Below are 26871 nucleotides of genomic sequence, written 5' to 3'. Positions count from 1 at the left end.
ATCATTTTATAATATAATGTTGTTATACCTATACATATAATTTTAATAATTTTCTTAAAGCAAAAAGCTTCTCAAAAAACTAAAAACCAAATGGGAGCAATCTAAAAGTAAACTGTTTCTAATAAAAGAAATTCTCAAAACAGTTTAAAAATTATGTAGTTATGGAGATATAGAACACCTTGAAAAAAAAGCAGCAGAATAAAGAACCTGTTCCTCCTTTCTTGGAGTCAAACAGGCAATTTAACGGTACTCTTTGTTTGTAACTTTTAATAAATTATTATTGAAATATCCTAACAGGTAAACCAAACGTATATATTATGTAATTTGCAGAAAGCATACATATTTCAAAAGTAGAAATTATGTCATAATAAGGAATATATATATTATTTGTAATATTATATAACATTGTGGAATTACTGTATTATAATAATAGTTTTCATTAAATATTACTCACTATATGATTATTTGAATAACGAGCGTGCATGGCAATAGTTGTTGTGCATCGGATTTTCATTTAATGTTGGACATAGAGACCTATATATATAAATTGTAAATAAATTGACTTTTAAAAAATTAAATAAAATATTTAATTGAGTTTCTTACCAATTCTTTTCAGTTGGATCTATATACAGAACTAGATGGTAAGGAAAAAATTAAAATTATAATGTAAAAATTATAATTTTAATTTTTACTTTGACCTTCATAAGCAGCTAATATGTCCTACATGTATGTATTCAACATGATTTTTGAATTTGAATTTATGTAAACAAGGGTTTTTCAAATTTAACTGTATTTTTTGTGTTTCCAAATTTAAATAAAAAAATATTAGTAAGTAGTAATAATTATAATAAAAATTATTGGTAGTAGTTCCAAATTTAAATAAAAAATTATGAGTAGTAAGTAAGTTGGTATGCCCTTTCGGAGATTATATAATTTAATTATAAATAAAATTATTTAACACACACCTCATGCAGAGATACAGAAATATTATCATCTAATAAAAACATGCTTTTAGTTCTGATAACTAGTTTTTGTTCATAGATTTGATCATACAACCATCTATTATTACCTATATATATATATATATATATATAGTTCTTCTGTATTAATATATTAAATTGAACCCTTTACTATCTCTGGTCGAGAACGCCAACAAGCATTAAGTCCGTGTATACAATTTTGTATGTAAAAGAATAAATAAATATAATGATACCAGCCAGTTGTACTCATTGCAATTTAGATTTTATAAATGAACTTGATTTTGCTAGCCACATAAGAGTGCATCAAAGGAAACATTAGGAGTCCCTATTATTGGATTTATGACAAGAAGCACATCATTATTATTATATATATCAAAGTTTATAATAAAACCATATAAAACCTATATTCATACAGACTATTTATAATTGCTAACTTTATGGATAAATTATTATAAAACCTATGTATTTCGGACTACTCTAATGGTGTTGGCAGCAGCTAGTCTTTACAGCTTCACCAGATAATAGGAGGTGAGTGCAGATGGCACTCCAAACCCGCAGGACTTATGGAGCGACTGAAGGACAACTCCCGCCTGACGGATACAACTTTAGTGCAACTTCTGAGGGCACTGCTAGGGGTTCAAACCTTGGCTCAGGTCGTCGCATTTGAATTGGAGGGATCGATCGAAGGGGAAAACCTATGTAACCAATACACATGTTCCCTAGTTGCATTTGGATGTAATAAAATCTAATAAAATCTAGTGCAATCCGATCAATTTCTCAGATATGGTGGAAGAGAAATACAGCTAGTAATTGGTATAATTTGGCTTCAATAAAGTATTTCCAAACTTCAGTACTCATAAATGACACTACTAGATGTGTTTTAATATAATTGTTATGTGGATATTCTTTAATACCCACTTTTTAAGTTTTCTTACTAGTCACTTTTCATTCACAAGTAACTTTTGGCATTGAATTTCTATATTAACATTGAAATTAAGTAACATATCAGAGAATCCATATATTCTGATTCTCAATTGATAAGCCTTCTACATTAACATTGAAATAAGTAGTATACCAGATGTTGCATGTTCAGAATCTCAATTGATAAGTGAATGATTTGTGTTCAAACATACTGTCAATAAACAAGGTGTTATGATAATATCTGTTAGTGATAACATAGATACATTGTACTTTTGTTTATGAATGGCATTTTCAGCAGACCATATTGGCAAATTGTTGTAAAATCAAAACGTTGGATGTAATTAACATAAAAATTGTACATTTCTTTTTCTAAAATAATATCTGTGAGCATTTATACTCATTGACAAATTATAAAATAGGAATTAAAATAAAAACTTATCATTACAAATTCACCCATTCACATCCACACACGAGCGAGCATTAAACATTTTTACATTAAAATATGTAAACATTCACCAAATTAAAGCTTTTGTGTATGAGGTGGCTTGAGTTCGTGGGCACGGCCACCCCAATCCAAACGGTAGCAGCGAGTCCGCCACGAGATTTCCGGACTAAACAACGCCGTGGCCAGGACGAACGGCGCACAGCACTCGCTCCACACCCACCCCAGCAGGAACTGCACTTTGGTGAACGGCGGCGAGCCATTCTGTACCGACCGCAGCATCAACCAGTCCGACAGAAACCACACTAACACATGCACTAAGAAAAACGGTAACGGTTCCGTGCCGAACAGTTGGCCAGCGGCCCACGCGGCGCCGGCCCCGAGCGGCAAACATTCACTGAGCACCTCCAGCATTGTCGTGGTGGGCACCATCGCGATACGCAACCTCGCCCACCGCGTCAGCCGCGCCCGCAGCGCTCCCACTGACCGCGAGCCCGCGTTCTGCAACGCCGGCAACGACGCCACCCGCATCCGCCAGCCACGGGACACTATCGCCTGCGCCATGAAGTAGTCCTCCGCTAAATAGTCGGCGAAGGCCGCGAGACCACCCACCTCGTCTAAAGCCTCCTTTCGCACCAGTGACGACATCCCCACATGACAATTGATGCCTAGGAAATCCGCGCACAGATACATTCTTGCCTGCGCCGTCCCGAAGTACACTTTCTCGTACACCGCCGCGAAACCTTCGGCATCGCACGCAAACGGCATCTGATGCACTATCGCTACGTCGTCACGCATATGCTGCACCATATCCAGTAATGTGTCCTCGCGCATTCGGATGCCAGCGTCACTCACGAGCACGAGCGGATACTTCGCCGCTAAATATGCGGGTTGCATATTATTTATTTTAGGGTTCACTCCTACTCGTTTCCCGCCTTTGAAAAGTTTCACGTCTACATGGGGATATTTCGGTTGAAGCGTCTGTTGTATTAACATCACCGCCGGATCTTCTTCGCTCTCCACACAGAACAGTATCTCATATGATGGATAGTCCAGCGTGAAAAAGGTCTCGAGGTTCGATAACAAGTTCGGGTCGATGCCAGTAAGCGGCTTTATTATTGTTACACCCGTGTATGGGTGTTCAGGCGAAGACCGGTCCACTGTTCTGTATAACTTCCACTTCGAATACGACAGAGCCATTATGTGTATTAACCACAGACACACCCACGCGATCATAAAAAATATGGCAAAACCATACACCGTATATACCATAGGCATCATAATTGTAAATTTGATAAGCGATTACTTCGTTCGGACCACATAATATCGACAAATTTCCGTTGGAACCCGCGAGAAACGTACAACTAGAACGCTAACGTAAGGGAGACTGACTGAATTGACTCGACTCGAATTCAAGTACGTATGTCGAGTAGTTCCAAGGTATGCGCTCTGCTATGTGATTCACCATTTTCTTATCACGTTAGGCATAAGAATGTTGTGTAAAGCAAATTTGAATTGTATACATATCAAGTTCAGTAATTCTAAACGCCCAAGCGGATTCGTACTATACGGTCAGATGAAATGAACAACTAACCGAATCGGTCACGCCACTTCAACAGTCAGTCAGTCTCATTAAAGTCATGAAGTAAATGTCAATCATAGATCAGACAGATTTAAGTCAATCAAGTAGAGACGTAACACCAAATGGACTACCGGTTTAAACTAGTTAGTTTTGATACAGTTGACTACTCTAGTTTTCCCAACCGTAGTCGATAGTTTTAAGGCATTAAAGGCAATGAAGAAACCAATACACTAAATTTGGACTTAAACATACTGCATTATAGAATATGTTATAGCAAAATATATACATTGTACTTCTGTTTATGAATTTGGTTAAGGTAAAGTAGTTTAGAATTTATTAAAAGCATTAAATATCTGAAATAACTATTAGAGTTAATGATAAAATTATGAGTAACAAATTAGGTACATTAGAGATCCCGTAATTGTTCATGCTCGGTATGTATCACTTACAACAGCTCTACAATAATCAGTCGTCACTGTCTTTGTAGCTAAAGTATTGCTTCGTTAAATAAAGTTTGGGCATTTCTCACACAAAAATACTTTTGTGTGATAAATGATGAAGATGAGAATTTAATAAAACAATAAAAAATAATTAATGTTACTACATTGTAACAAAGTAACAATTTAATTTGGAGAATTTTAAAATATTAGTCTTTATTTTAACCATAAATTACGGAAACGAATTATGATATGAAAGATTCTACAGTGAAGTATTCTATCTCATTTGCTCAGTTGCTAATATGACATGAAAAAGAAAAACATGGGACGATGGGATTTATACGATTACTTAATAAAGTATGATTACTGGAAAATGTCCAGTATTTTATGAAACAGATTTTATTAGTTATTTTTATTAAAAAGTCACTAAATAACAAGTTTATGCTTAGTATGCATAGAGTCATTATTTACTATAACTATGTAATATTATATTATCTGTGCTATAACGAAAATGAGGTATGCAGAACTATAATTTCTTTTTATGTTAAAAAAAAATATCATCCGATTTTATAAACTAATATTTTGATAGAAAATAATACTAGCTGTTTGTAAAAAGGAAATTGAATTCCAAAACTGTAAAACAGGAAATTGAATTTCGACAGTGTTGTCCACCGACAAAAATATGCGTGTATTGACTGGCTGCATTTACGATTCGCGGGAAAATAAAATTATTGCAATCAAAAACAATATTTGTTCAGAGTAATTTTAAATAATTTGGTATAATTAAATAATATGGATGTTAATAATTTGTTGAACAATATTAAAAATGTTAACGATTATATTTGTGTGACCCAAGATATTTCTACAAATTTGAAAAACATGAAATCAAAACTCAATATCACTACAGTGACTAATTTGAAAAGAATACGTCTTTTAGAAATCGAGGTATGCTCAATAACTACATGTATTTATATGAGACTTATATTATTATTGTTTATGAAGTTTGTTTTATTCGATTCGATATAAATATTTTTCCAGTACTTCATGGTTTATAACGGTAACGGAGCTGCAATTATTGTAATAGAAGATTTAATGAAATTGCCGTCATCAAAAACATGGAGTCTTCTTAAAAGGGACCTTGTTGCATTGATTTTTTATTGGCTAGATGTTTTACGAAAACATTTGATTGAAATTAGCAGACACTGGCGGCCATTTTTAAACCGTCTTCTAAAATTGATTAAGGTAATTTAATTTTTATAGATTTAAATATTTTTAACCGACTATAAAAATGAGCGGTTTTAAAATATGACTGATTTGTCTCTTACAAAAATATTATCCAGAGGTAAAGCACAGTCGTTTGCGTAGTTTTCGCCTATTTCAGCTTGTTTTTAAGCTCTTTCAGTTGTATGGTGGAGATTAGGCAGTACAATTATAGTATTAGAGGTATGACATCTTTGATCTCTCACATGATGACGTGATGTCTGTAGTGCTGTTCATGTGTACAGGCGACGATTAGAGTTTACCGTAAGGCGGGCCGTCAGCTTGTTTGCCATTTAAAATATTAGATGGTTACCTCTATTTTGATGATTATTATTAAACGGTTCTATTTTGATTTTAAAACCTGATGGTAAATCAGGTTTATTTTTTACGGATTATGGAATGGTGCACGCGCCTGCGCTAACGATTTACGCTGGCGGGGTACTAGTGGAGGATTATAAGATGAGCATGAGGTCGGGTCAGTTAGCCAGTAAATTCGCTACTAATTTATCAAGATGGTTTGCAGGGGAAACCACGTGGACGTCAACCTGAGGTTTTACTGAGGTTGACCACGCTGTTCCCCCTAGAAACCATCGTGATAAATCTTGGTAAATTTGTCACGATGGGCTAACTGACCTGACCTCATCATCACATATTTTCATCCTCCACTGGTGCCCCGCCTGCGTAAACCGTTAGCGCAGGCGAGTGCACCATTCCATTATCAGCAATAAAAGAAAAATAATGTGGTCCTACTTTTATAAACATCTGCTGTGTTAATCATAGCCAGACGTGACCTTTTCAACCTGCATACGTAATATCTGGAATCTAAGAGAGTTGGTGCTAAAGGGTTGGTATGGTGTTGAAGATTTGCAGTTTCCATTCAAATAAGAAGGGTTAGGTGGATTATTAGTAATGGGAACTAGTATCTCCCATTGCTAGCAATGTATCATGTTAAGTCTACATAAACACGGTTCCTCCTGGAATCCATCGTGATGAAATCCTAGTGTAGTTGTCAGGTTGTGCTAACTGACCTACCTTCATGTTCATCTTATCATACTCCACTGGTGCCCCGCCAGCGTAAACCGTTAGCGCATTTCATTATCATATATACATATAAATAAAATTGGACTGTCTGTATGTAATATAACCGTTTTTTCCTACATGCATATGAATATTAATAAGGTACATATACCAAAATATCATTTTTTACAATTTTTGTCTGTCTGTCTCTTTGTTCCAGCTCTCTAAAATGACTGGACCGATTTTAACGGGACTTTTTTTGGCAGGTAGCTGATGTAATAAGGAGTAACTTAGGCTACTTTTATTTTAGAAAAATAAAGTAAAATTTCACGCGGACGAAGTCGCAGCTACAGCTAGTACAAAATAAAATAACATGAGATTTTCAATGTCCAGGCATTAAATCAGAAAGATGCAACATTTCCGGAACTGATTGTGGAGGCGTTAGCGGAGCCTCTTCTAGGCCTGGCCACCAGCGACTTCATCGATGTACTACAGACGCAGGAGATACTGCACACTTTGAACTCATGCTGTGTGGCGTGCAGCAGAGAAGTGCGGATTAAATTGCGGCATAAAGTCGACTGCTATTTGTAAGATTTTAATCTATTTTGATCCTATCCATGAATTACTTTTACACCTTAAGGAGGGGTAGATTTATTTAGGGAGTTTTATCAGGAGGGCCAGGTTGTCAGTTTGTTTATTTATACTAGCGCGCGTCTTTATGATGTACTACCCCTATTTGGACCCAAAGGTGTGTTGGTGTTAGGTACTGTCTGTTGTGCGCGGGACTACGCGGTCTATTTTATAAGATAGTCTGTTGCTAGTGCGTCAAAGCGTTCGGTCTATTGTGATCTTTTGCTATTGTAAATACATATATATTATACATAGAAAACACCCAGACCGACAGAAACAATCATATTATTGAACATTTGCTTGAATAAAAACATTTTCTTTTAATTTTTAATTAAAAATAACATAGTTTGGGGGTGCCCGTTGGTTGTAACCATACTAAGTAGACACTTAAGTAGAGACTTTTGCCAGACGGCAATGAACAGTGCAAGTTATAATACTGTTACGAACAATATGTGAAAAAATTGACTTTCATAATTTAACGAATTTGATATGAAATTTTTTATAACTTTTGTTACCGTTACCTGCCAAAGGAACCACGATCCAGGTTTCATGTGTAGGGATCGTTCTTACCTGTGTTGGGGACACACATACAAGAACTGTCACATTTACTAATAAGACGAATGTCTGGCCGTCGTGGACTCTTGCTCTAAAATCCGGTGCATGACTATTCTTTGCAATGGGACTTGAAAACAGTGAGAGCAGAGTTTCTTCTCAGTTCTTCGTACTTTTCAGGACTGAGGATAGATTTGACTTACCAAACTGTTTGTAATTAAATCGACATGAATAAATATGTTTTTGATTACCTTTTGTAATCCTGTTTAACTAACTAACTCTGTCTGTCTGTCTGTCTGTCTCGCTTTCACGCCAAAAATAGTGAACTGATTTTAATGAAATTTGGTACACAGATAGACTAAAACCTGAGAAAGTAATAGGCTACTTTTTAATCCGAAAAAAGTAGTAAGTAGTTTGTAAGGGGTTGAAAGGGGAGGAAACGTTATATGGAAGTATAGACAACATACCCGGACTAAGACGCGGCCGCATCTAGTTAAACATATGTGAATAAATTTATTTTTGATTACCATTTGTAATTAAACATCGTAACATAGTATAAAATAAAGTCGCTGTCGCTGTCTGTCCTGTTTATGTTTAAATCTTTAAAACTATGCAACGGATTTTGAAGCGTTTTTTTTAATAGATGTAGTGATTCTAAATGACGGTTTATAAAAAAAAGCAGGGGCGAGTAGCTTGATATTTTTTATTTACCTTTCCGTTTGACGTATTTGCCAGCCCCAAATTGTCTTCTCGCATGGCTGCGTGTGGTCATCTACCAACCCAGTACAGCATGCTGGAGACACTGCTCCGCTGGTTGTTACCGCGGGATAATATGACTGTGAAGCTTGCGGCCGCCGCCGATTGGTTCCCGAAGGATACCTATCAAAAAGCCACAGTGGATTTGTTCTTGCAGAGACCTTGGCAGAACTTTTTTCAGGTATTTTTGATGTTTATTTTTTTGTAACCAGTATTATCTATATCTCTTCTAATATACAAATATAATTCTTGTGTAAAAGTGTTTGTAACTCCTCCGAAACTATTTATTTCGTCAATATTTTTATGACTAGCAGTTCCCGTGACTTCGTCCGCTTGTAATTTAACTTTATTTTTCTAAAATAAAACTATCCTAAGTTACTCCTTATTATATCAGTTACCTGCCAAAAAAGTCAAAATAAGTTCAGCCATTTCAGAGATTAGCCGGAACAAACAGACAGACAAACAAAAATTGTAAAAAATGTTATTTTGGTATGTGTACCGTATTTATATTCTATGCATGTAGTAAAAAACGGTTAATTCAATATTACAAACAGACAGTCCAATTTTATTTATATGTATAGATTAGGCATAAAAAATACATAGGTACAACAATTTTCACCCTTCTATCAAAATCTGTTTTTTTTTTTCAATAAACGTTTGCCGAGTCATCTAGTACTAATATAAAAATATTGTATTTGGATAAATTCAATAATACTTGAATGGTTTTTTTTCTTTGCATTATTCTAATAGTAATCCATATTAATATTGCCCGTTTATTTGTTAACTTTTCGTAAACGGGTGTACGGATATTGATGAAATTTCACAAAAAGACAGATGATTATTATTTATATATAGACGTGTGTAAGTGCGTTTATTTCTTTTAATAAATAGGAATTTTAAACTTCCATTTTTTTTTTATTTTAGGACGCACGAGATTTTCTGAACTCGCACAATGTGACTGGTGATCGAGTAACTTCGGTCGTATGTCGGAAAATGTCTGTAGGTGAACAAGTCGTAGTATCCGTAAGTATTTTTATGTAAAACTAGCTACTTACCCCGGCTTCGCACGGATGTACATGTGTTATATATATAAACCTTCCTATATCTATTAAAAAAAAACAACTTCAAACTCCGTTGCGTAGTTTTAAAGATTTAAGCATACATAGGGAGTAATAGGGACAGACAGCGACAGCCAGTTTATTTTATACTATGTAATGATATAAATTAAGTACCATCCCGATTTTGCAGAAACTTTTTGTCACTCACAACCACATTGTGGACGGTGGTACGAATGTAAGCGACTGATAACCTGATGGTATGTGGTAACCGTCACCTATGTATATGAACGGTACCATGAGTCATCTGACGCCTTTAGTTTCACTGCTGTATCTCACTCACTCATCCTTTAAACAAAATAGCTTTCAAAGCAATCTGTTAGGCAGTAGAAATAGGTGAAATAAAGGTACCCAACTACCCACGCAGGGGATTTTGTACGAACTGTACCTAGGTTTTACCATCCAGAAACTACGTCACATATACTGAGGGGGTCAGAGGGAGTCGAAAAAGTGTGACATTGTGGGATAAGCAGCAGGAAAGGGTCCCCGGTTACGTGACGTCATCTCTGAGTATTAAAACAGGATTTACTACACAAAAAACTGAAAAATATTTCTAATTCATCAACTAGTTTATTAGTGGTTTACAAAATTTGTGTCGCACACTAGTGAGGCTCTCTAGTGTGCGTCACATATTTTGCTAACCATCTAGTGAGGGGGCTCTAGTGTACGTCACATATTTAGCAATCCACTACTAAACAATTAGAAGACTTCGAAATATTTTAAACATTTTAAGTCTCACAAATGCACAGGGATCAAGTACCATGAACGTTGTGTGACGTAATTGGTGGCTAGCCCCTAATGTGTTATGTTATTTTTACACAGGGAGATGACAAACGCGATACTTGGTTAGATGTCAACGCTGCCACCAAAAGCATTTCCCTTCTAATGGATTTACGCATGATGGAAGCACTGGGTCGTTTTGAACAACCCATGTGCGAGACGTTGATTATTTTTGAGGATGAAGTGGAAAGTGTCATCATTTTCAAGTAGGTTTTTTTGTTTAAATTATTGTTTTATGTTATTGGATTGACATATAAACTGACTAAACATCGACTAAAAAAAAGTATTTCAGTATGTATATTAGTTGCTCAGTACATACCACAAGCTCTGATTAGCTTGGGACTAGATGGCGCTGTGTTATTTTTATTGGACTTAGCTGGCCTTTCGCAGCTTCACCCTCGTCGGGTGAAGCTGTAAAGGCCAGCTGCGGCTTTTTTTTCTGACTACTCTAATGCTGTTGGCAGCAGCTAGCCTTTACAGCTTCACCGGATGATAGGCGAGTGCAGATGACAGTGCAAACCCATGGAGGAACTTATGGAGCGGCTGAAGGCCAACTCCCGCCTGACAGATATGATTTTAGTCTGATGGCACCGCTAGGGATTCGAACCTCGGTTCAAGCCGTCGTAGTTTTGATCCCCGTTTGAATTGGACGGGGGATGATCGGAAGGGAGCGCTGTGTAATCTATGATTATTAATACATCAGGCAGTCAATAGAAGTGACAATATCAATAAGGATGGTCAACCCTCCGAGTATACACCCGTCAGAGGTAGCTCTAAACGGGCAGGATGTGAAGATTGTGATGAAATCCGACAGCGACCTAAGAAGATTCAATAAAGCACTGCAATACGTGTTTGCAAGAAAATATGAAGTAAGTTGGATATCCATTTTGTTTTATTGATAACTAACTGTACCCGCGACTTCGTCCGCGTGGAATTTAACTTTATTTTTCTAAAATAAAAATAGCCTAAGTTACTCCTTATTACATCAGCTACCTTCTAAAAAAAGTCTCGTCAAAATAGGTCCAGCCATTTCAGAGATTAGCCAGAACAAACAGACAGACAGACAAAAAATTATAAAAAATGTTATTTTGTAACACGCCAATTTTATTTAATGTATAGATAATAACTATCCTTGGATATTAAATTCCAGGCTTGTTACCTTAATTTACTTATATACTACAGAATATAGGAGTAGGTACTTTAATACTAGGGATTATACATTTAATGTATAGGATTATTCAAGGTTTAGGTTTATTTTATTGTCACATGTTGAGAGGAGACGAGGTTTTTTTTTATGAATGATAATAGAATGATGCACCCGCCTGCGCTAACGGTTTACGCTGGCGGGGCACCAGTGGAGGATGATAAGATGAGCATGAGGTCAGGTCAGTTGGCCCATCGTGACAAATTCATCAGAAATTTATCACGATGGTTTCCAGGGGGAACCGCGTGGAGGTCAACCTGACATGGTACATTGCTAGTAATGGCTTATGAGTCCACATTACTAACAATCCCCTTCCCCCGACGCGAGGTTGATAATGGGGTATAGGTCGATAATTGGGAAAAAGTGGATAATGGGGAAAAAGTCGATAATGCGCGAAGGTCGATAATGGGGAGAGGTCGATAATGGAGCGAGGTCGATAATGCGGGAAGGTCGATAATGGGGAGAGGTCGATAATGGAGCGAGGTCGATAATGCGGGAAGGTCGATAATGGGGAGAGTCGATAATGGAGCGAGGTCGATAATGCGGGAAGGTCGATAATGGAGCGAGGTCGATAATGCGGGAAAGTCGATAATGGAGCGAGGTCGATAATGCGGGAAGGTCGATAATGGAGCGAGGTGGATAATGCGGGAAGGTCAGTAATGGAGCGAGGTCGATAATGCGGGAAGGTCGATAATGGAGCGAGGTCGATAATCGGGGGAGAGGTCGTCGATAATGGGAGGAGAGATCGATAATGAGGGGGATAAAATAAATAAAATAAATTACTAACAATCCCTTCCCCTAAATTTGTAGATGTTGATTGACATAGCGTCGATGCAGTCAGCCCCACGGCGCAACCGTGACAAGTCGCCTGTAGTCATCGATAATTCTGTAAGTCTATTTTTTTTATTGAGTATGTTTTTGTAACTCTTTTAACTTTTGCGTTTGCGTTTTCGGGTTACGCTCGCTTCAGCAGTATGTTAAATGTTTTGGAAGTGTTTTATTTGTTTAGTTTATATATCTAGACACGCGGTAGCGTGTCAAGCCGAGTTTCAAGTAAACTGGCAAGCAGCACCGTGTGTATATTTACACGAACCATTTGGAGCCACTTTTGACCTCCTCATAACTCAACAACTCTTTCACAAAAACCTGTCAAATTTGGTTCATATATTGAGACTTGCGAGATAAATATGTGTTCCAAATTTCATAAACATATCTCAAACGGTTATTTAGATATTAATGTCCAAAAATCGTCATTTTTATCACTGATCAACTATAGATCAAAATTATAACCCACTTCCAGATGACCTAGGAAGTTCAAATTTGGCATGCAGATAGGTAATTAGGTGAATATAAAGGAAAAAATCTGAAACTGGTAAATTGTTATCATTTTACTACAATTTTTCACTTTAATTGATTCTATTTCAACTTATACTGGACGAATACTAAAATTCTATGAAAAGGTCGATAGCCACCAATTGACATTGATCCCTGGCGAAATATCTCATCTTGTACTGGACGGAAACTAATATTGTATGAAAACGTCGATCATTACCAATTTACGTTGACCCCTTCACATCAGTGTCGATAACTAGCAAACTTCAAATATTGCATTGGGCGGTAAACACTAGTTGCTATAATTTAGATTCTGTCTAAAATATACTCGTACTTATAACTAGGAGTATAGTCGAATTTCGTATTTATTATGTTATTAACTGAGATTTGGTATTAATTATTGTTTCAATATTTAGCGTACATCGATAGTGTAAAATCATTATTTTTATAAATAATTATTAAATAATAGGCATATCGGTATAGACGCCGCGGCGCCGTGTGGGAGCGGTGCGATAAAACGTTGAACTAACCTATAAGGTTGGTATTTATGCTACGAAATTCATAGTTTTCTTAAATTATACGTATATATTTGTCGTTATATTATTATTACATTATTTTAGTAAATACGTATGGTGATGACAACGAATGACAATAGTTTAAACCAAAAATTTATAATAATTTTAGTATAGTTATAAGTAGGAATGTATAGTTAACTCGAGAATGAGAACTCATTGGTAACATATTGTTTTCTTGAGAATTCAGTAGATAACAGTCAATTTGTTACATAATCGTCTTTACGAACTATAACGTGTCAATACCAAGTTTCAGATATTAAATAATGTATATGTCGACAGAGAACAATTCCGTATTTGCTTAACATATGCTATCCACAAATCACAAGGCCTTAGTTTTGACAGTCCTCTTCTCAACATAGGCTCCTCTACATTTAATAAAGGGCAGGTTTATGTACGTTGGACTCTCCAGAGTTAAAACCTTAGATGGAGTACGTCTTAACAATTTAGATCCAAGTCACGAGAGCTCTATTGTAGAGTACAACCATCTGTGGACGTTATACCGCCCCGATGATTTGCCCAAAAATTCCTGATACTGAATTGGCATTGCACTTAAACATTTAAAAGTTACAAGAAAATATAGAAAATAACACAAAAAAAGACAATTATACCCCGTAAATATACGAAAATACAGTAATTTATCAAAAATAATTTGGTATTAATTTAGTTATAAATAAGTACCTCGTATAATTTATGTACAAAAAGTAATGATATCCCATCAAAAACATAAATGTGAAATGATAGCCGAGTTTAATATTATGATATATGCCTTGATTGTTGACTTCTTCGCAAGTTCTAAACATGTTACTTGTCGGTTCCTATTTTAATATTAGTAGTAACTAGCAATCGAAAGTAATAATTTAGATCTCATCTCTTTTGTCGTAGAAGTCAACAATCAAGGCATATATCATAATATTAAACTCGGCTATCATTTCACATTTATGTTTTTGATGGGATATATTTTACGATGGTATGTCTTTGTTTACGAGTTCATAATCTTGTTATAGTTTTTGTCCGTTCATTCATATCCGCGTATAAACATTAACCTTATTATTATAACTTATATATCTAATATTTTATATATTATATATATTATACCATTTTTGAATTTTATATATTGTACCATCTATTTTTTAAGTATTTGTAATGCAAACCAGTATAATAACCTTTAATCATCATCATCATCATTATCAATATTCATTCTTCATTTTTATTCTCAGTCATCATTCTACCTTCCTTCATCATTCATTCTTCAGTCATCATTCATTCATCATCCATCATTCATTCTTCATTCATCATTCATTCATCATTCATTCTTTCATCATTCATTCATCATCATTCATTCTTCATTCATCAATCATCATTCATTATTAATCATTCATTCATCATTCATTCATCATTCATTCATCATTCATTCATCATTCATTCATCATTCATTCATCATTCATTCATCATTCATTCATCTTTCATCATTCATTCATCATTCATTCATCTTTCATCATTCATTCATCATTCATTCTTCATTCATCATTCATTCTTCATTCTTTCATCGGTCATTCATCATTCATTCTTCATTCATCAATCGTCATTCATTCTTTCATCATTCAATCATCATTCAATCATCATTCATCATTCATTCATCATTCATTCATCATTCATTCATCATTCATTCATCATTCATTCGTCATTCATTCGTCATTCATTCATCACTCATTCGTCATTCATTCGTCATTCATTCGTCATTCATTCATCACTCATTCATCATTCATTCATCATTCATTCATCATTCATTCATCATTTATTCATCATTCATTCATCATTCATCCATCATTCATCCATCATTCATCATTCAGTCATCATACATCATTCATTCATCGTTCATTCTTTCATCATTCAGTCATTCATCATTCAGTCATCATTCATCATTCATTCATCGTTCATTCTTTCATCATTCATTATTCATTCATCATTCATCATTCATTCATCATTTATCATTCATTCATCATTCATCATTCATTCATCATTCATTCATCATTCATTCATCATTCATTCATCATTCATTCATCATTCATTCATCATTCATTCGTCATTCATTCGTCATTCATTCATCACTCATTCGTCATTCATTCGTCATTCATTCATCACTCATTCATCATTCATTCATCATTCATTCATCATTCATTCATCATTCACCATTCATTCATCATTCATTCATCATTCATTCATCATTCACTCATCATTCATCATTCATTCATCATTCATCATTCAGTCATTCATCATTCATTCTTCATTCATCATTCATTCATCATTCATTCTTCATTATTCGTCATTCATTCGTCATTCATTCATCACTCATTCATCATTCATTCATCATTCTTTCATCATTCAATCATCATTCAATCATCATTCAATCATCATTCATTCGTCATTCATTCGTCATTTATTCGTCATTCATTCATCACTCATTCATCATTCATTCATCATTCATTCATCATTCATTCATCATTCATTCATCATTCATTCGGTTGGTATTTATGCTACGAAATTCATAGTTTTCTTAAATTATACGTATATATTTGTCGTTATATTATTATTACATTATTTTAGTAAATACGTATGGTGATGACAACGAATGACAATAGTTTAAACCAAAAATTTATAATAATTTTAGTATAGTTATAAGTAGGAATGTATAGTTAACTCGAGAATGAGAACTCATTGGTAACATATTGTTTTCTTGAGAATTCAGTAGATAACAGTCAATTTGTTACATAATCGTCTTTACGAACTATAACGTGTCAATACCAAGTTTCAGATATTAAATAATGTATATGTCGACAGAGAACAATTCCGTATTTGCTTAACATATGCTATCCACAAATCACAAGGCCTTAGTTTTGACAGTCCTCTTCTCAACATAGGCTCCTCTACATTTAATAAAGGGCAGGTTTATGTACGTTGGACTCTCCAGAGTTAAAACCTTAGATGGAGTACGTCTTAACAATTTAGATCCAAGTCACGAGAGCTCTATTGTAGAGTACAACCATCTGTGGACGTTATACCGCCCCGATGATTTGCCCAAAAATTCCTGATACTGAATTGGCATTGCACTTAAACATTTAAAAGTTACAAGAAAATATAGAAAATAACACAAAAAAAGACAATTATACCCCGTAAATATACGAAAATACAGTAATTTATCAAAAATAATTTGGTATTAATTTAGTTATAAATAAGTACCTCGTATAATTTTTGTACAAAAAGTAATGATATCCCATCAAAAACATAAATGTGAAATGATAGCCGAGTTTAATATTATGATATATGCCTTGATTGTTGACTTCTTCGCAAGTTCTAAACATGTTACTTGTCGGTTCCTATTTTAATATTAGTAGTAACTAGCAATCGAAAGTAATAATTTAGATCTCATCTCTTTTGTCGTAGAAGTCAACAATCAAGGCATATATCATAATATTAAACTCGGCTATCATTTCACATTTATGTTTTTGATGGGATACTATAGCTACTCGCCCCGATTCGCCCGGGTGTACATGTATTATACATATAAACGTTCCTATTGAATCACTATCTATTAAAAAAACGGCTTCAAAATCCGTTGTTTAGTTTTAAAGATTTAATGCATACATAGGGACGGACAAACAGCGACAGCGACTTTGTTTTATACTATGTAATGATTTGTTAATACTAATAGTTATTTATATACTTCGACTGCTATCCCAGATACTAATACAAATAATTGGATACATTTTTTTCGTAAATACATTCATAATACAGAGCAATGAATTATAAGGTTTACATTGTACGAGGAATCGGACCAACTACCATCGTAAGGCAGTGCTAAATCTGCATGTTGCATCTACACAAATAAATAAAATTGTAGTGTCCGTTTGTAATATCGACAGCTGTTGGAACTAGCTGATCCACGCGACTTCGTCTGCATTATGTATTGTATGCGGTAAAAATATTGTTAGTCCTATAGAGGGTAGTCAGAAAATTATAAATGTCAGTGATATTATTTAGTGTTGCATAGTAATGTTCTTCTTTTTTTAAATAATCTTACATTTGATCTTCCGTGATAGGTATGATATTATTTTTATATTTAAATAGTTTTAAAGAATGTAATCAGTGGATACAATGTTTCTCATACTATATCTGAGTAATATTATAAATGCGATAGTTTGTGAGTATGATTAGATAGATGGTGTTTGTTGCTTGTTCACGCAAAAATACTGAACGGATTCTGATGAAACTTTACAATAATATGGCTTATACATCAGAATAATACATAGGCTGCCAATTTTAAGTGAAACCGCGGGCACAGTTTAGACTATCTGTGTATCAAATTTCGTTTAAATCGGTCTAGTATTTTAGCATGAAAGCGAGACAGACTATCAGAGTTACTTTCGCATTTATAATACTAGCCGTGCCCGCGTGATATTTATAGCCTGTGTTATTCTCATGTATAAGCTGTATTATTGTAGTTTCATTAAGATCCATTTAGTAGTTATTAAGTCAAAGAATAACAAACATCCATCGTGGGGAAAGGGGATTGTTAGTAATGTGAATTGACCTCCTATTGCCATGTCAGGTTGACCTCCACGTGGTTCCCTCTGAAAACCATCGTGATAAGTTCTTGGTGAATATGCCACGATGGGCTAACTGACCTGAACCTCATGCTCATGTTATCATCCTCCACTGGTGCCCCGCCAGCGTAAACCGTTTTCATTGTCATCCATAAAAAAAAAACAAACATCCATCCACACTCAGAAACTTGAACGTTTATAATATTAGTAAGATTAGTAAGGATATGACTTCAAAATCTTCCGTCTGGTGAATGATAATGAATAAAGTATATGTTTTTTTTTTATTTAGGTGGAGGAGGCTGCGGTACTGTCCCAAACAGCTAAAGTTAAAAGGCGCAGACATTCAGGTAACTATTAGCGTTGCCAGACGTCCCGTATTTCCCGCGACGTCCCGTATTTTAGGCTGTTTTAAATGTCCCGGCGGGACTGACTCTGTCCCGTATTCGAATAGTGCTTCGTTTTTTATTATTGAATCGATCGATCTACGCTAGGCAAAAATATACACGCACGCAATGATCGTACCCCTAATTTAATAAAAAAAAGTGTTGATGACCATTTTTAATTACGATTATAATTATGTTAAACATATAAAAATCAATACAACCAATAAAAAATATGTTAAAACTGACTTCCTACTCAGAAAAATGTATAAAAAAAATAAAGCATGTCACTATATAATTTTATTTGTTCTGAGTAAAAAACTAAATTCCCGTATTTTTTTTTTACTAAATAACATAAATAATTATAAAAATTGTAATTCCTAGGCGTTATAGTGAGACACAGGCCGTGTAAGTCACCATCGACGGTATCTACCACATCGCTTCTACAGGTCAGAAACATTAAAATGTATTTAAAATATTTACTAAACATTTTCATTTATAATATATCAATACATGACAATAATACACACAGATAGAGTCATATGGGCTCACATGATCTAGTTCTGACCTGACGGCCCGTATCGAGAAAGAAAGATCCAAAGAGCGGGGAATGGCAACTAATGCGCCAATCGAACGGTGTTGTCGGCACTTGTCGTTGGGTTAGATATTAATAGAGCCCATTCTTTGCAGTATTATTTAGCATTGTTTATTTTACATATTCAACGATAGTATATGCATATTGCATGCCGTGTTCGCCTATAAACAATTGTGCATTTAGACCACGACCCGTTACATGTAATTAAATAAATTGTATGATTGTAACAATTGTTGGCGATACTAAATAAAATTTAAAAAAATGTAATAAATACTAGATATTACTCTTCGTCTTCTTTCTGATTATTTTTTTTAAATAAAAGAGTTATTGTCATTATTGTTACAGAAACTATATGCACGTCAAATTTCATTAAGACCTGATCAGTATTTTCGTTTGTAAAGATAATAAACAGACAGACAGATACGTAGACACCCTTTCGTATTATTATATTTGTAGGTTTAGGTTTATAAAGTAACTACTAATAATCCTCAAACTTGTTACAGCTTCGCGAGAAACTATCTCACTTGCCCACCTATAGATATGAGAACGAGCTTTTCAAAGTAAGCGCTTTCCCTGAACTGTCCAGTGTCAGTGAATTAACCGAAGACGGGGAAAGTTTTTCTAGCACAAAAAAATATCGCCCTTGTGGCATAGGTCATAAGAGTTATCGTAATTTAGAGAAGAACTCGCAAAGTGACGGAGAGCGAAATAATTCAAGAAAATGTGTATCTCCTTTACCAGATGATGAACATTCAGTAAGTTGCTTATTAGTAGCCACTATAGGGACTGATGAAGGTGTCATCAATGACACCGTTGAACGATTATCGAAAAGAAAAGATTATAAAGACAATAATATTGTAGATTTACTTGTTCAAGAGGCTTTGCAAATTAATAACGTAATATTAGATAGTGGTATAAATACAAACGACAATAGAAAAACACAAAATGAACAAGATGCTATAAAAAATGTCGATGCAATAGAAAATACTCCTGAATTTACAGAAAATGTATCTGTATTCGATAAAAATAATGATAAACAACTTATAATATTATCGCCTACTGACGATTCGAATGAAATACAAGAGACGCCATTAAATTACGTAAGTACGAGACGAAAAAAACCATTGACTAGTAATTATAACAAAAATGAGCATGTAGGAAGTACTGAAAATGGAAAAGAAATGCAAATTATTGACGAAGAAGCAGTTGATGAATTCTTTGCGAAACATATGAAAGAGAGAGATGGGAATATTCTAGTAAGTCCTACGCTAGCTAGAAAAATTAATGAAACTAGTTCAGAAGGTAGCAATGATGCTTTAAATGCTGACTATATTGTTAATGATAATACTACGAACTTCGTAGTCAATAGTATGGAAATAATTGATTGTTTAAATTGCATTCTGGATAAAGTATGTGATGATTTAGAGAAGGGTATAATTAACCAGGACAGTGATGAATATGTATTGAAGTCCATGAATTGTAAATCGGACCGAAATGATCCTTTACATGATCTAAGTAATATAGAAAAAGAAAATACTGTTACACCTAAGAAAACAGGATCGAAGTCGAAGACAAATATTAAACTTACTTTTGGTACTAAAAGAGATAAGATAAGTAATGTACGAGCGATAAAGAATGGAATGAAAATAAATTGTGCTAAAAAAATGTCTCCTATTCCAGAAATAAAAGATATAGCAGAGGTACAAGTACTCGAAGAAAGAATAGATATCCCAATGTCTGAAATTGTGACAAGACTAACTCCACCCAGAGCTAGCGACTTTGATATGCCATTGATACGTAGAAAACGTAAGCTTTATTCTCCTAAAGAAGAAGAAACTGATATAGAAAAGCCAAAAAGTCAAATAGAACAACCACTAACACACATTTTAGACAGCAAAGCTAAAAACAATACTAAAACTAGAAATTTAAATAAAAATAAAACAAGCTTTATGTCTGCTTGCTATAAGGAAATCGAAAATGAGCGAAAAAAAAGTATTCGCCAGACTTTTTTGAGGAAATGCAGATCCAAGAAAGTACGAACACCTTCTCCTAAAACCCAAAAAATGAATGCACTTTTTGATAAACTAAAAAAAGACGTGAATAATGAAGACATAATTATAGCGGATGAAAAATTTATTGATAGAGATTTTGCAGTATACAATTTCACAAGTGATAGTGAAGATGAGAATTTCATAAAGAAAAAAACTGACTTAAAAAAGCGTGTTAGTTCAACTACAATTGCAAGCGATTCTACGGTATCTCGCCATGGAAAGTTAACGAACTCTTCTAGTGGTGCTATAAAAAAATCTAAGAAATTAGAAAAGAAAATAGTCAAACGTAAAATAGATCGGAAAGCTTGCGATTTAGCTGACGAAAAAATGAGAGAAGCTGGTGTTGAAACTCTCGATACGTCGTTTGTATTAGACAAATCCCTTAAAGTTAGTAAAGAGCCAGAATTTCTAATAAAAGTTGCTCCTCAGATGGAAGTAATAACTGATGATGAAGTTACTAAACCTAGTAAAACTTTACCACCGAGGAAAGTAAAAAAAAGCAAGAAATGTGACATGTCATTAAAAAACGAAAATTATGCAAAGAAATCTAATGCAGAACAAACCACTTTAATAACTAGTGACGACAGAACTTCCAGCCCACTGCCAGGATTGGTAGTTGAAACAGTGGCAGCTCATAAGGGTGACGCTGATGATTCGGTAACTACACAAATGATTACGAAATTTAAGAAAATATATGAAGAAGGTCCAGAATGTCTCGTAAGGGATGAGACAAATACAACTCAGAACTTATTGGATGCAGAAAATACAAGTTACAACCCTTGTCTAAATATTACGGATGATTTAATTGAGATCGACTTCACTTCTACTTTGAATGTTAAATCTATACCAATTAATAATATAAATGAAAAAGTATCATACACCGATCCGAAAAACGTCAATAACGAAATGAAAGAAAAGAAAACATTCAGCTCAAGTATAAAAACAAATCGAGACGTAATTAACCCAAAAAAATTACAGCCTAAACTAAAAATAATAAAAACAGTAGAATACAGGAATTGTGTTGAAATAGAGAGTAATGCTGATGCAAAGTCGGAAAAATCTATTGCGACAATAGGAAATAATCCCATAACAGGACATGGTGATTCTGACGAAGCTCCTCCTAATGCAGAAGAACTAACACGAAACGTAGACTCTAGAAATTTAGAATTAGAAGACTTGGATCAATCCATGAAAGAATATTATCTTGAGCTGCGTAATGAGTTATCTGCATCGGCTTATAATGATTCTAGACGATCTGAGTCAAAAGGAACTCAGGCTGCGATTACAATCAATGACTGTAAAAAGTCGGAAACTAATAAATCTCCAGTAGTGTCCGTGAAACGATTGTCATTGGATGACATATCTAAATGGTTGCCTTCGCGGAGAAATTCTTCAGAAACTTCCATCTCTACGTATAAAGTTCCATCTCCTGCTAAAAAACCGCTTCCAACCAAATTAAAAGTGTTTAAATCTACTCATTCAATTTTACATGAGCGACTAACTAAATCAAAAACACAGATTGAAAAGACTGTGGATATTGATGATAAAATAGAAACTAGTACGAAGTCTCCAGCGTCCGTGAAACGACTATCTCCAACAAAATCGAAAACTGAAATTAATTTAGATAAGTCAATTTCATCAGTAGAATGCAATAAAATAAATAATATAACAGAGAATAAATATAGATCTATTATATCGCCTATAAGACTTTTCGACGAATGGAAAAATGATAAATTTCTGGCAAACAGTCATTCAAAAATTGTAACAGTTGATATACATAATGCTCCGTCTTCCTTCGAGGTTGTACCGGGCAATGAATCTAATTCTTCTGTAAATTCCATTTCTACATATAAACTCGCACCTACTTGTAAACCTACACTTGCAATAAAACCGAAGGCATCTAAATCTAAGCGTTTAAAGTTACAAGAACGCAAGATTACGTCAAAAACTGGAAAAGCTTTCGTTACTGATGATGAATCACTGACTAGTACAAACTCTCCAGTAGTATCTGTGAAACGATTGTCTTATGATGACATTTGTAAATGGTTGCCATTGAGAAATAATTCATCATCAACTATTTTACAACAAAACACCATAAAGAAAACAAAGCAACATGAAAAGGAACCATCTGACATTAATTTAGACAATTCACTTTCGTCAGAAGAAAGTAACAAATTGAAAAGTATTACGGACAATAATTATAGATCTATTATATCACCTATAAAAACGTTCGATGAATGGAAAAATGATAAATCATTAACAAATACACAATCAAAACTTGAAATTAAACAGTCAAATGCGTTAAAAGACGAAAAAAGATATAATCTAAGGAAAGCCAAAGGTCGTGATAAAAATTATAAACCTGTAATTTCGAGTAAAGATTCTAAAATTAGTACATCGACAAAAGCCGATATTATTAATGGATCAGATACAAATGTTTTAAAAAGAAAACCGAACAGTTCAGTAAGCGATAATTCAAAGAAAAGAAGAATTGAAACATCTGTTTTGTCAGAATGTCCAACTGTTTCGAGTGTCAATGACTGGCTTACGAGTAATGCTCTCACTAACACAGGTAAGATTTTATTTTAGTCAGTATTAGATTTGATAATTTATTCGATACTTTTCGGACTACTCTAACGCTGTTGGCCGCAGCTGGGATTTACAGTTTCACCGAACGATAGGGAAATAGAAATAATCTTTATTCAAATAAACTTAATATAAGTACTTTTGAATAGTCAAGTTTTTTTATTCTACCGCTTATTCGGAATGTAGATTCATCACAAGAAGAATAAGCAAGAAACTTGTGTGTTGCTCTTTTAAACAAATGTTGTTTTACTTATATTTAATTAAGAACAAGGATTAGGCATGCGACAATCAACATAAAAACCGCTACGCACTTAATCTCTGTTCAATGAATAATAAGAAAAACAGCAAATAGAACTGTAATAACAAAAGTCTTAATTCAATAAGCAATTTCTTACTTATGATGTTTTTTGTTTACAATTTTTTCGTGGTTTTCAGCTGACAGTACATCTCTATCATGTATAGATAGCATTCAGACTGTAATGGAAAAGCTCGACACAACATTGCAAGAAATACATCAGAGCACAAGCAAGAAGTAAGATTTTCAATACTGTAAACTCAAATTCAACAGCTAATAATTTTGAACCTAGGTAGACATGTTCAAAGTCTGCGTGGGTACCTCAGTCTCACCTATTTTGTTGTCTAGCAGATTGCTTTATAATTAAACACAGTTCGGTTGAAGAGGAGAAATAATCCAGTGAAATTACATGTTAATAAGTGTCATCACATTTTAGTTCTCCGGAACGGCAACGCATGAGTGGTATAATGGGTTAGGGGTCGTCCATTAATCACGTGATCTTTTAAATATTTTATGACCCTCCCTTCCCGGGAGGACTCATGACCCCATTACTAGCAATGTATGGTACATTGGTAGTAGTCAGGTTGACCTCCACGCGGTTCCCCCTGGAAACCATCGTGATAAATTTCTGGTAAATATGTCACGATGGGCTAACTGACCTGACCTCATGTTCATCTGATCATCCTACACTGGTGCCCCGTCAGCGTAAACCGTTAACGTAGGCGGGTGCACCATACCATTATTATCCATAAAAAACCCTCCCTCCCCCTTGGTGATACGTGGTGAGGTTTAAAACTCCCCCCTCACCCACTCAACATCACGTGTATTTTTAGTACCTTCAAACAATCTTAATTTTTTTACAATATTACCTTTAAATACAAGTATAAAGTATAATCTTATTTTATTCTGAAATTAAGGACCATGATAAAAATGTCTAGACAGGAAGGTTGCAGATTGTTTTTGATTGGCATAAAATAAATACACGTGATGTCTTACCAGGCCCCCCCCCCACCCCCTTGTGATATTTCGTGATTTTTGTCAACCCCTCCCCCCTCCCAAGCATCACGTGATTAATGGATGGCCCCTTACATGATAAATTGATCTCCGTGTTGCTATTCATGTATATAGGCGCCGCAGCGACGGTTACCTCTTGCTATGAAGTGCTGAAATAGCAAACAAGCTGACGGGCCGTGAATTTGTTTGCCGTACCAATAGATATATAAAAATATAGGCGACAAAACTGCGACTACCGAACAGTCATCACTAGGTTTTCAAAGTATAACCAAATACAACACGAGCCGTAAATAACAGTCAGAATTTGATCCCCAATGGTAATCACTTACCGTTAGGTTAGATTATGCCGCAGACTCATTTGTCCCCTACACTATAAAAATTTGTTACGGTTCTTGAATTTCGAAATATTGGAGCGTTTGCAACAGCGTCGAAATACCAGGAGTAAATAATTATATCTCGTACACAAAAAATAATATCAATAAATTCTAAATGCAGGTTCGTCCATATGTTTGTCGAAGTTCAAAAACAGATGTGTGAAGAGAAAGTTAAAAGAGAAGAGCTTTATAAAGGATATATGCTAACGTTGGAAATGATCAAGAACATCATTGACTCGCTTGCAGACATGAAGAAAAGGTTATACTTACACCATATTAACTAATTTTTATATCAAATTTTAGACTTTATAAAAGATGCTCTATTTCAGCCGAAAAACAGCTTGCTTTGTAAGCTGTGTATCGATTGTAGGGTATAGACTAACCAATGAAGATACTGGAAAATTCGAGAACCTTCGAGTCCTCGTGGGAAATTGCCACTTGTCAAGATGGACTAACGGACTGTTGTGTTGTTACTTTATAGGCTGCAAGACATACAAGAAAATGATGACATGTTCGTGGACCAACTGAAGCAACGTGCCGCCAACTTGATACGGGAAGACTGCAAACAGAAAAGAATTATGGTCACGTTATTAAGAGAAGACTTACAAGCACTTATGAACCAAATGAAAAAGTAAATATAGTACGTACTTTATCGTTTCTAATAACTGTTAACCCGGCCTCACATTATTAGGTTCATGAGTCCAAAGATAGCTTGATAGATTCAAATAGGTACCTTGTAGCCTTTAATAACAGTTAACTCGGCCTCACATTATTATTTTCACGTGCCCAAAAACGGCGGGGCGTAGTTTCATAACAATTAACCCGATCTTCCTTTACTAGGTTCAAATGTCCAAAGAGAACGGGGCGTAGGTTCAAATGTGCCAATATAACGTTAGTCACATCAGAAGGAAAATCGAAATGAACTTATATGATGCCAGATTTACATTTGAAATCCGATATCCAACTTTCCGTTAGAATAGGCACACATTATTAGGTTTTAATCAGACGACCTGTGTCGATAACGTTGTACGACTTTCAGAGAGGGCGAGCCATAGCAATGCAATGTTGTGTCAGAACCTGATAATGTGAGCCTACTCCTATATGTTCTAGTGATTATCCGGATTTCAATCGAATTCCAATCACATAAGAAAATTGTTGATAAGTGTAATTTGTTGTTGTTTTGAATAAACATTGTAATATGTATTAAACCCCAGAAAGATATGGTAACATAATCTAATAAAATATCATATGCGAGCGAGGTAAGTTATCTTTCTAGATAATATACTTAATAATGAATTACGTACTTACGTACTGTTTTGTTAACGTTCTATTATTCGGATTTTTTTATTATCCGTATGCTTTGACATTTTTAGTCAAGTTAATTGAATCTTC

General features: G+C 34.6%; 2 protein-coding genes across 2 annotated transcripts; one reads left to right on the top strand and one right to left on the bottom strand.

Moving 5' to 3' along the window:
- Positions 1-1646: 1646 nt before the first annotated feature.
- On the bottom strand, positions 1647-3909 carry LOC131849817 (ceramide glucosyltransferase). The gene has a single exon (XM_059199940.1). The coding sequence runs from the start codon at positions 3622-3624 to the stop codon at positions 2422-2424; it is 1203 nt and encodes a 400-aa protein (XP_059055923.1). The 5' UTR covers positions 3625-3909; the 3' UTR covers positions 1647-2421.
- Positions 3910-5154: 1245 nt separating this feature from the next.
- LOC131849684 (uncharacterized) lies at positions 5155-26400 on the top strand. The gene is made up of 14 exons (XM_059199797.1): positions 5155-5307; positions 5401-5604; positions 7033-7226; positions 8557-8758; positions 9502-9600; positions 10515-10678; positions 11176-11341; positions 12487-12564; positions 18474-18531; positions 18949-19013; positions 19663-23782; positions 24232-24328; positions 25601-25738; positions 25961-26400. Exons 1-14 carry the CDS (start codon positions 5155-5157, stop codon positions 26112-26114), a joined length of 5892 nt encoding a protein of 1963 aa, XP_059055780.1. The 3' UTR covers positions 26115-26400.
- Positions 26401-26871: the final 471 nt, after the last annotated feature.

The sequence above is a fragment of the Achroia grisella genome, unplaced genomic scaffold, assembly GCF_030625045.1.
Source record: "Achroia grisella isolate CSIRO2021 unplaced genomic scaffold, CSIRO_AGI_Agris_v1 utg660, whole genome shotgun sequence".
NCBI classification, from domain to species: domain Eukaryota; kingdom Metazoa; phylum Arthropoda; class Insecta; order Lepidoptera; family Pyralidae; genus Achroia; species Achroia grisella.
This window is presented reverse-complemented; position numbering and strand designations above follow the sequence as displayed.